General features: G+C 32.5%; 2 protein-coding genes across 2 annotated transcripts; both read left to right on the forward strand.

The window, feature by feature from the left end:
* Positions 1–1,274: 1,274 nt before the first annotated feature.
* Positions 1,275–3,083, forward strand: LOC114738307 (uncharacterized). Its single transcript, XM_028926349.1, has 2 exons — positions 1,275–2,154; positions 2,984–3,083. The coding sequence occupies exon 1, from the start codon at positions 1,291–1,293 to the stop codon at positions 2,029–2,031; it is 741 nt and encodes a 246-aa protein (XP_028782182.1). The 5' UTR covers positions 1,275–1,290; the 3' UTR covers positions 2,032–2,154; positions 2,984–3,083.
* Positions 3,084–10,581: 7,498 nt separating this feature from the next.
* On the forward strand, positions 10,582–11,037 carry LOC114738297 (TMV resistance protein N-like). Its single transcript, XM_028926337.1, has one exon. The coding sequence runs from the start codon at positions 10,582–10,584 to the stop codon at positions 11,035–11,037; it is 456 nt and encodes a 151-aa protein (XP_028782170.1).
* The last annotated feature ends 802 nt before the right edge of the window (positions 11,038–11,839 follow it).

Raw genomic sequence — 11,839 nt, forward strand, 5'->3', positions numbered from 1 at the left:
TTCTTGATTGGAAGGCTTATCCTTTGAAATCTTTGGCCATGGTGCTCATCTAGATGAGCTTGTGCTCCTTAGAATGCATCATAGCAAGATCACACAAATCTGGCGGAGTGCACAAGTAAGAACTGTTTTTTTTTTTTTTTTGGGTTTTTACCTTATGACGTATAGCTTTCTTTTTTCTGGGAAAGCTAATCCATTTTAGCTTTTACTTTTTGGGGGCAGATGTCAAAAAAGTTAAAGTTCATTGATTTAAGCTATTCTGAAGAATTTGTAAGAACTCCTGATTTTCCGATGCTACCCAATCTTGAGCAATTAATTCTTGAAGGTTGCGTAAAGCTCGTGAAGTTCACCCATTACTCGGACAGCATAAGAAACTTGTTGTACTGGATTTGAAAGATTGCAAGAATCTTAAAGCTCTTCCAACTAGAATGGAAATGGACTCACTGAATAAATTGATCCTTTCGGGGTGCTTGAAAATTAAAAAACTTCCAGAGTTTGAGGAAAATTTGAGCAACCTATTGGTTCTTGACGTGAAAAATTGCAAAAATCTTGTTTGCCTCCCAAGTTCTACTTGTAACTTGAAATCTCTAAACATTCTCATTATTTTAGCTTGCTCAAAATTTTCCTTCTTGCCAGAAAATTTGAATGAAAATAAGTGTCTGGAGGAGCTTGATTTGATGAAACTGCTATCAGAGAAATACCTTCATCAATCATTGGCCTACAAAATTTGAAGCTTTTATATTTGAAAGGATGTAAAGGTCTAAATTCAAGATCCCATTCATCAGCAATGAGCTTTCTGTCCCCAATTCAAGAGGTATTTGGGTTTTATTATGAAGCTCCCAGAAGATCCTTGTTTCTCTCTTTCATCTTAAGTCTAGCAACTTTGAAGGAATTGCTTTTAGATGACTGTAACCTGAGAGTTGGATCAATTCCAGATGAACTTGGCTGCTTAACATCATTGGAGTTACTTGTTTTAAGCGGAAATGATTTTGGCAGCAATGGATCTACTGATAATTGGATACTTCCTCCTTCATTCTCACGTCTTTCTTCATTGAAGTATTTATACATATGTAAATGTAATCTCAATGATGGTTCAATTCCTAATGACCTTAATAGCTTATCAGCATTGGAAAAACTTGGTTTGTTAGCAAACAATTTCACACATATACCTGCTGGTTGTATATCTAACCTCTTGCGTCTGCATACTCTTCATTTGAGTCACTGCCCACGGCTCAGGTGTTTGCCAAATCTTCCACCAAATTTACGACCTTAGATACTGTTGCCTGTCATTCAATGCAACCTTTGTCATTTCCAGAGTTACTATTGAAGTGCATTGCTTTTGCAAACGGTTTTGTGGAATCTTTTCCTCATATGCACACAAATAACGTGAGATTTGCCATCTGGTGGGTTCTGGGAAGTGAAATCCCATCAGGGTTCCACAATCAAGACTTTCAAGTCCTTCATAAAATTGATGGGTTTCAAGATAACCATGTTGTCCGAACTTCTGAGGAAGAAATCTCAGATCAAAGTTTTCACGAAATTAAGAACGGTGGTTTTGTACACGCTGATTCCATTGTGTCAATGGAAGTAGATATCAATGATTTCCGTGGTTCAAGAGAAAGTTGGGGAATTTCTCTTTGCATTGTTCTCCAAGATATGGACCTTGATGATGTGTTTGATCTTTTATACCTTAACATGACTTGTAAAGCTCCAGAAGATGAATTCTTCGAAGAAGAGACACGATGGCGTGTTTCTTTTGAAGGCCATTCCCACCAAATTTTCATCATGTACTTGCCCTTAAGCAATTTTGCAGTTGCTTGCAACAAGGTTGAAGTCATATTTTATACCACACGAAGTATGCGCGCAGGCATTGAAGCAGAATTGGATGTGAAATCTGACTGCGGAGATCATGGGAAGTTTATAATAAACAAGTGTGGCTGGCGAGTGACACGCAAGGAAGATGTAGAAGAATGGCTCAGAACAATCCAACAATGCAGCAGTACCAGACAAAAGAATGAAATCCTTTCCCAATAATCTGTTCATAGAAGAAAGAGATACCATGAAGGGGAAGATCGGCAAGAAGAAGTCACTGTCAATGATGTGGAAACAGAAACATATTCAGCTCGACGGAGAAAACTTAAATTGTTTTCTTGATTGGTAAATCACTGTATAAACCCTTTATTTTCTTCTCACCTTGAAACTTATCTAATGCTACCCTATACACATTGAAGTTACAATGCAAGAATACACCTTAGCTATAACATGATAGACTGTTGAATTTGTTCTATAAACTTCTTTCGATCGCAGGTTAAATTACAGACAGCAAATACTCACAATGTTTCATTTGTTTGCTGATTTGTTTCATGAAGTCGTGAATGTATAAACAGCAGGTAGTGTTTGGGATGGTGTATTCGTTTATCAAATACGCACGGTCACAAGCAAAAAGAAAAATAAAAATCAGATCATAAAGTTTCCTTAGAAAAAATGACAATGATCGACTCAAATGATCGGAAGTATGGCTTCCACCTTTCTTTTTGTCCCCCCCCCCCCCCCGTTTAGCTTTGGTTGTTCAGAGATTATTGTTTTGTCTTGTAAATATTCTTTGATTTCATTGTGTTTCACGGTGCAAAGTTGAAGAATGCTATCCTGAGAATGATGCAAATCTTAAAAGAACTTGGCTTCAAAATAAAATACGTACGTAGATCCCCTAGTGACATATACATTTTAATTTGCTTTGAGAAAAAATTTCCCAGTAAAGATGATCTTGATGTTGTGATAAATACAACTATATATATCTCATATATTAAATAAACTTTCACACATTATATGCGCAGGGTTTCTTGTTGCATTTGTTTGTCCATGATGTGATGATTCTTTCGAATAATTTCCACGTGTTATAATCCAATTTATGTGCTGAAAATAAATTTGTCCATATACAATATGCTAGCAAAAGAAACTTATACATATGCATTCTCTTTTGCAACAGGTTTCACTCAGGAATTGGGAGGTCCAGAGCTTGATGGTGCCAATTTGGTTGGAGCACTTCGCACTGACTTGTTTGATCCGTCTTCTAACTCTTACTTCTTCCTGCACAGGAAACTCTAGAAAAATCTGCATAAATAATCCCCAAAAATTAGTTCAAATCAATTTTCAGACACTCATTGTATTTTCCTATTTTAAAGGAGTAAGCATGCACATTTAGCTTCCAAAAATCATATTAAAATGAGCCAAATTGGTGGGAATTTCAAGTGGTTGTCACTTGTGTTCTTTTACTCTGGCAAATGGTGAAGAATATGTTGTGATCAGTGATGAGTATTTTATTTTATTTGTGGAGCGTACTTTGACTCAAAAGCTTTCTCTTTGACTTGGGGATCTGATGTAGCTAGATATTAATTTTTTTCCCCCTCCATTAGCTAACGCAGACACAAGTATTGTTCGAATTAATTATATAATTAGACTATCTCTGGCTTTTAACACAAGACCCAATTCACTAATTTGAGAAGATTAAGGAAGTTATTAAATATAAAATTTCAATCTATGTTGTCTTTTAAATTTATAACTTTTTCTCTAAAATAACCTTATTAGTTGTAATGGTTCTCAATAAGGGGTAATTTCAATGCACATAATTAATTAAATATGATAGTTTAAGGAGTCACACGTTTATTACAAATAACTAACTTTATTAATTTTTTTAATCTCTCTAAATTAGTTATCTAACTATTATTATATTAAAGACGGGAGGTAATAGTTCTGGGAATGCAAAGGATAGTTGCCCTGCTTGTTTCAGCTCTGCTACGCGAACAGATTGCAACCTAACTCTTCTCCATTTAGCTCGAACTGAACTAAAATCGTTACACAAGATAGTGATGACGACTCTCTTTGTGTTTAGAACAAATTTCTCCTCTCTCCTGACTAATGGTTTCGTGGAGCCCAATGCTGAGATGGCTTCCAATGTCATGGACTGCCAGGTTTTTGCCACAAAGGAAATGAAAAAGAGAAAGCGATAGATCTGAGGTTGATTCTGGGCATTTTCGTTCAAAGAGAACTAAAGTGGTTTCTCTTTGCACTATAGTTTATGTTCAAAAAATGAGGTACATTCCTTGGTGACATTTTGATTTGCTTTGACAATAACTCTAACCAATGCCATGCACGTGAGATTTCATGTTTTCATTCCCAGCTTGCGAACAATCTCTCCACTGAGTAGTTAGTCCTCTGTTTTCCCTCTATATATTAATGGAAAAATTACAATGAGGTCCCAAAAAGAAAAAAAAATTACAAAACAAATCCCATAAATGGTCATTTTCTACTCTGAAACTTGTCATTACACGTTGTTTAGGTTGTTATTGAGATTTTTTAGTAATTATTTTCTTTCTTTGAAACTTGATTATAATTCTCCCTATATTAATAAGCAAAGGTAATATATCGCTAAACAATGCATTGCCTATAAGGCCCTTCTTCGCCTAGCCTGTCAAATTTAAATCCTTTACAATTCATTTACCCTGTTTTAAGACATCCGTGGGCATGACGTTATTCACATTTGCATTTTTGGGAAAAATAATGTTATATCATCCTTATTATTTATTTTACGGGAAGAGTCCCCATCATTGTTTTTCAGACACAAGGGTAACGGAGACAAAAAGAGCAGCCAATGAGGAAAGTGAGATGAGTATTCTCTTCATTATTTGTATTGTTGGCTGTTAATATCAAACTGAAGATTGCAAATAAGATAGAGAATACTACTGGAGATTGCAAGAGAAGGATATAATGGCTCTGGTTGAGTTAAATGTAGGATATCAGTATAGTTTTCAAATTATAGGGACTCATTTCCATTAAAATATAGAAAGGTTATTCAATTCCAGTAGGAATGATATTAAGTGGAGAGAGCAGCAAAATTTCTTAGACGACATTGATGAATTCCAGAACTTGGTCATTTCACTCGCAAGTTACAGAATTTGTTAGCCGACATTGATGAATTCCAGCACTTGGTCATTTCACTCACAAGTCACACTGGGTATATTTTAAAATATTTGTCGTTTAAAATTATGAAGGGAAAACTAATTTGAAGGTCCTTATAGTTTTCATCAATTTTGAGTCAGATCCCTAAGCTTCTTTTTTCTTTTTATTGAGTCTTCTTAACTTTCTGCGGTTAGATCCGTTACTTCCTGATGTTAGATTAAAACAAACACTGTTAAAATCTCCGTTAGTAAGCAAAGCAGGACATCTGAAACACCTTGGCCATCCTTCTCTTTCGCCATAACCCAAGCTCTGAGACCACGCTTCCCCCCTTATTCCTCAACATTTTTTCCTTCCCCACTATCTTCCTGACCTCACCGTACCGCTGTTCCCTCCCACCTCTTCAGCCATCGGACAAATATACAGGGTAATATTTTTCACAGGTCAGCTATTGGAATTGTGATGATTGCTGTTAGAATTAAATGCCCCGGAAGCATCACATTCCTAGCTGTACCATCAACCTCTAATTAAGTTAAGTTTCAAACAAAGATTTCACAAAATGTAAAGGTTCAATATGTCAAAAAAATTTTAAATTATTTGCAGCCAAGTGTAGGGAGCGTTTCGTGAAGAGTTGAAGTTGACTTCATATCGTTCATAAAGAAGAAGAAGAAGAAGACAAACCTTTTCATAACAACATGATATTTTTCTTTGTTTTTTCTAAGATAGTTTGAAGTGGAAAACGACGTGAGGGATTCCTGTATGGGGTAATTTTTTTCCTGGTGAGCCAAAGGGTATCACTTCTTAGTGGAAAGCATTTTTCTCTCTCTATAGAATGAAACTCTAGTCATTTTCCCTCTATTTCCAGGCTTCACTTTAACAGGGAGATCTCTATCCATTGTGGATTTGTGCTTGCTCCGTTTGTGGCGATCCAAGGCGACACGATAAAGCCCCATTTTTTAACATAGAAAGTGTATATTATACGAAGAGGGGGGGGAGCTTTGGATATGATGGAAGAGATAGACGGACATGATTTTTCAAGTCGAGAAGATGTTTCAAAGCTCTGCTTATTAACGGAAATTTTAACAGTGTTTGTTTTAATCTAATTGTAGGGACTAATGGATCTAGCCGCAGAAAGTTAAAGGAGTCAATAAAAAGAAAAAAAAAAGGTTTAGGGACCGGATTCAAAATTGATGAAAATTATAAGGACTTCCAAATTAGTTTTTCCAATTATGAATACAAATCAAGAAAACAGACTTGTTATTTAGATCGTTATTATTCATTCCAGGAACTTACTACTACCTCCTGTCCTTAATATAACAGTTAGTTTAACATTCAATTTTGTTTTAAATATAAGACCTCAATCCATTTTGTCTCACATATTTATTCATTTTTTTTTCAAGGTAGTCATTATAGTAATTGTATATGTAAAAATGTTCTATCAAATAGTAGTTCTACCTAATACATATGATTAGCAATGATATTTTAGGAAAGACAGCACATAATTATTACAAATAACTAACTTAACAAATTTTCTTAATCTACTTAAATGAGTCAACTAGCTCTTATATTAAGGATTGAAAAAAGTATTAAAATATTTGTACGTTAATTAATTATTTCTAAACAAGTATATAAATGCTCCATTAATATGTTAAATTAACAATTAACAGAAAAGTATACTTTTTAATTTTTTAAATTAATAATTAACTGAAAAAAGATAATCCATGAAAGTAATACGTTGCAAGTTTAAAACACAAAAAATTAAGTTTGATCATAAGAGTAAGTTGAGAGTTAAATTTGATCATAAATATAATATTTCAATTCATTTTATATCCTTGATTTAGAATTTTTTCCTCAGAATTTGATTATTGATTGTAAAGGCTCCCATAGTTCCAAAACATATGATCAAAAAATGGTAGTTTAGATGTATAAAAAACGATCATTTACAAAAAATCAACGTATATTTATTGTAAATAATAAAATTAATTAATTTTTTAATATCTTCAAATTAATTATCTAGCTCTTATATTAAAAATAAGAGGTAATAATAATTATTCTAAAAAGAAAAAATTGGTTTACTGTCCTTCCCTGCCTGACTACCTCTTAATCACTATTCACCTCTAAATTGGTTTGGCCTTTCAGTTTTCTAGAGGAAAAGCTTTTTGGGTTTTGAAATTCTCCAGGGTTGTTAGCGTTTCTTCTTTATTCACATTTCCACGCGTCTTTGGTCTTTTGGTGTAAAGCACTCCAAAAGCTCCCTCCAAGTCTCCGACTTAGATGTGTGACCCCTGCTTTTTCTTTTCTTTTTTTTTCCCTCCTCATTACAATTTCAAAACGAAAAGGTTTGTTAAATAGCTTGTTACATGGGTATTAAATAGTTTTAAAAAATTATCATATTATCTAATTTTTTTGGTAACATATTTAATTGAGAAAATTATAATGAGGTCCCCAGAAAAAAAAACTACTACTAAGTCCTAATAAAAAGTTAAAAGTTGTCATTTTCTACTCTAAAACTTGTCATTATAAACTACTTAGGTTGTTATTGAAACTTATTAATAATTATATTTCTTTCTTAGGACTTAATTGCGATCCCTCCTATTTAATTTTGAATTGGCCCAGGTTTGGTCTTTGTTTTTATGACTTTTGATACTTGAGCATGTCAGGTTCGTGATTCCATCATGTACTTGGTCATTTACTACTCAATTTTTTTATGAGGAATTCAAAGATGAACTTATATTTTTCAAAATCTCACTTCTTTTCACTCAATTCCTCAAGTCCGAGAGCCTTGTCTCTTCCCTTCAAAAATTGCATTCTGACCAATTTCCATGGTTCCTAACTAGATAAAAGTCCATATTCTTCTGGTCAAATCCTTATCTATCTGAACACTAATTTTTAAGAAAAATTGGGCTGCATTTTTTCTTAGAAACTAATATTTCTACAAGTTAGAACGCCATTATTTCAACCAATATCAGACTAAAATGTCAAAGTCTTCCTTTCTGGAAGAGTTACAGATTTGGACAGCAAGATTAAGCACCCAAAACCTTGATGAAAAAATTATATATAAAACATAAATTAAAATAAGGGAAAATTAGGATAAAATACCTACAGAAAATAATATTTATTGTGAAGGATCTCAAAAACCCTAATTACTTAGAAAGACCAAAAACTAAAATATAAATATACTAATACTAAACTACCCCTAATAAACTTATACTCCCGCATACCACATCTCAATTACATGACAATTAGTAGCTAAAAAATAGGGAAGCACTCTATTATCATCAATTTTTTTTTTTTTACTCAATCCATACATTATAAAAATTGTACAATATTTAATGTTCACTTGAATTTCATCACTAAAATCTAATAGCCTGTGTTCTAATTTTTTTTTTACAAAAGCTAAATTTTACATATTAATCTAATTTTATTTTTTCTATAACATTAAATTAGAGGGAATGTTTCAAAAGAAATTATATTAAATTAATTTAAAATTTTCATAAAATTTTTTGCATGTTGAAATCTGTTATGAAAATTAATTTTGATTTTGATTAAAATAATAAAAAATAATTAATTATTAATTATTTTGCTAATTTTATATATCTTTGTTTGTTTCTATATTTTTATTAACATTTTTGCTCATTTATTATATCTGACTATTCTTTTAGAAATTACTTAATCTAATTCTTAAAAGTAATTAAATATATAATTTTTTTATTGTAATACATTTAATGGGACGAAGACGGTTGAGAAAAAAAAAAGTAAAGATGAAGAATTTGCCCTTATCTTAGTGGCTAAAGAAAACTTTATTTTTGGTTAAAAATTTTGATTGCTTTTTGTTTTGGATAAATAAAAATAGTATAGATATTATTGGTAACTGTCATATATTTAAGGTGTGGTTAGTGAAAATATAGGTGATTTAATCAGGGGCAATTTGGTGTTTGCATATTTATATTTTTATTTATCATCCTTTTAAATAATTACAATTTTAAGATCCTTTATAATAAATATAACTTTTTTGGTCCTTCTCTCTAATTTCCCCTTAAAATAAAGCTTTTTCTTATATAATCTCCATCTACTAGCTTGTTCTTGCTTTCCTGCACTGATTTTCTACCTTGTTTCCTGCTTCAAACTACTTTCCTTAAGAAATCAAAATCAAAAGAATGTCACTCTTGAGAAGCAGAACAACTTTTATGAAGGGATTCCAATGAGATGTGATTTTCACGGAGTTTTGGATTGATTTTTCTTTTGTTTCCTTTTTTCTCTCTTAATCTTACACGAAACTTCCAAAAACATTCTGCTCTCTATTTTCGGTCGTGGCTGCATGAAAATCATGAAGACTTAAGGGTAAAGGGAGCTTTAATTTAATAAAAATACAAAAACCATTTTGTGGTACAAATTATGCTCCAAAATTAGTTTTATATTTAAGATAAGAGGAGTATTAAACTATATTTAATAGAATTGGAAATTCATTCCACTCATGAGTCTCACTAGCACTACTACAAATAAATAAAAAAACATTTAATGGCTGTTAAAATGAGCTTTTTACGGCGGTTTTGAGAGCGACGTATATGCCATCGACGTAAAATGTAGAGGATTTCACGGTAGTTTAAGAACCGTCATGGTATGTGACTTATAACTGCCGTGAAAAGTTTTTTTTTTTAGTCTACGTTTCACCCTATTGATCAGCATGGAACGGGAGAACAAAGCCTCAAAGGAAGAGGTCTAAAAATCAATTAACTAATAATCTCTCACCAGTTAAAAGCATTCTGATGGAGCAAATGTAGATTCTTTCCCGCCATAATAGCGCCACTTAGCTTCACCTTCAACCACCATATCAAAGCTACTAAAATTTAATAAAGATAAAATCAAAAACTTAGATCTGATAAAATCAAAGACTCAGATCTGATAAAAATCAGATCTCTTCAAACTCATATTAAACATGATATTTTTAACTAAAGAAAATAATCATATCAAACCACAAAAACTATGAAATCCACTGAAAGAATGGAGGTGAAAAACTCACAAATAAGAATGAAGAGGATGAGACGATGGTGACGGCGACAGCGACAGTGATGGAAAAACATGGCAGAGATGATAGAAGCAAAGGATAAACGCCGAAAAAGGTAGGAGAAGGGAGAAAATCTAGTGAGGACGGTAATGGGGGATTATGAGCTCTGACTCTGAAAAGGGAAACCTATCGCATGATAGATTTTGAAATTCTATAGACTTTTTACAGCTATTTTTTAAATAACCGTATTTAAAAGTATGCCTATAATTACAGAAATGCCATCGTCATATTTTTTATAGTGTTTTTTTCTAATAACTGCTGTAAATTAGCGATGTGAAAGCTCTTTTTTGTAGTAGTGTAGGTATGATTTAAAATATTTGCAATAAGATTACCATCAACATTTTTTCCCTTATAAGGTGAGGATAGAAGGGGGACAAGAAGTCTTGGTGGGATCAAGAAGTGAGAAAAAGGACTCGTGAACCGACAGCGTTCCCACAAGCTCAATCCTTTTTTATATTATATCAAGCACCAAAACCAGTGATCCCTTCTGAGTCATTATTTCGAGTCTTCATCAATTCATTTGATCTGAGCAAACCCACAGCTTGCACTAACTCAACAGTCCCACCATGGAATTACCGTGGAAGTACCATGTCTTCTTGAGCTTTAGGGGAGAAGACACCCGCGACAGCTTCACAGGTCACTTACATGCTGCTCTTGAACGAAGAGGTATCATAACTTTCATAGATGATGAACTTAGGAAAGGAGAAGATATCTCCCAAGAACTCTTCCAAGCCATTGAGGAATCTCTCGTCTTCATTGTTATTCTTTCCCCAAACTATGCTTCTTCTCGTTGGTGTTTGGCTGAACTCCAAAAGATTCTTGAATCCAAGCGATCTTTGGGAAGAGAAGTTGTTCCGGTATTCTTTAACATAGATCCATCTCATGTGAGACATCAAAGAGTTACCATTGGAGATGCCTTTAAAAGCCACAGGCAGAGATTTGCTGATGAGAAGGTCCAAGGATGGAGAGATGCTTTACGTGAAGTTGGCAATATATCTGGCTACGATTGCAACGACCGGTAAGTTTTTTTAATTTTCAAGTTATTTCTGATTGTTTTCCCCTTCTTGCAATGTTTTTAAAGGACAAATTCTACTTTTTTTTTTTTGATACATGTGGACAAATTCTACTTTCGAAATATAGTGTTGCAAAAATATTTCAAAAGCATTTTTTATATCTTATTGGATAAAACAGCTTTTACGGATCTCTTTAAAATATTTTTACAAATTGACCATAATAAATTTCAATTTTTTTTATCTGAATAGTCCTTCTTATTGAAATTTAAATATTTTCGAGGATAATGTTATCCACTCAAACTATTTTGAACTATCATTTATTGAATACTGTGCTGTTTAATGTGACAATGCTTATTCTTTGATACTTCCTCGATCACTTATTTATGATTGAAATAATGGGATTGCATGATTTAAGGAGAAAAAACTGTTAAAATTAGTTTAAAATAATAAATATGTGAGAAATATTTTTTTTCCAAATACGTCTTTATTTATAAGAGGGTAAATGTGAGAGAATGATAATAAAAAAAAAAAGGAAGAATTACAATCAAGTCCTAAAAAAAAGAAATAATTGTTAAAAAGTCTTAGTAACAACCTAAACAGCGTATAATGACAAGTTTCATATTATTTTTAAATCCCTATTTGCACCATTATTTTGAACAATATGCCTCAATGATAAAGTCATGATGTGGAAAGTGATTTTCACATATTTGTAATTAAAGAAACGAACAAACTAAAAAGTTTCTTTAAATCTTTAATTAAACGAGAAAGGTTGAATGGTTGATAATTAATTTTGAAATAACATAAGTTGATG

The sequence above is a fragment of the Neltuma alba genome, unplaced genomic scaffold (assembly GCF_004799145.2).
Source record: "Neltuma alba isolate B1F8T4 unplaced genomic scaffold, ASM479914v2 tig00013571_pilon, whole genome shotgun sequence".
Classification (NCBI taxonomy): domain Eukaryota; kingdom Viridiplantae; phylum Streptophyta; class Magnoliopsida; order Fabales; family Fabaceae; genus Neltuma; species Neltuma alba.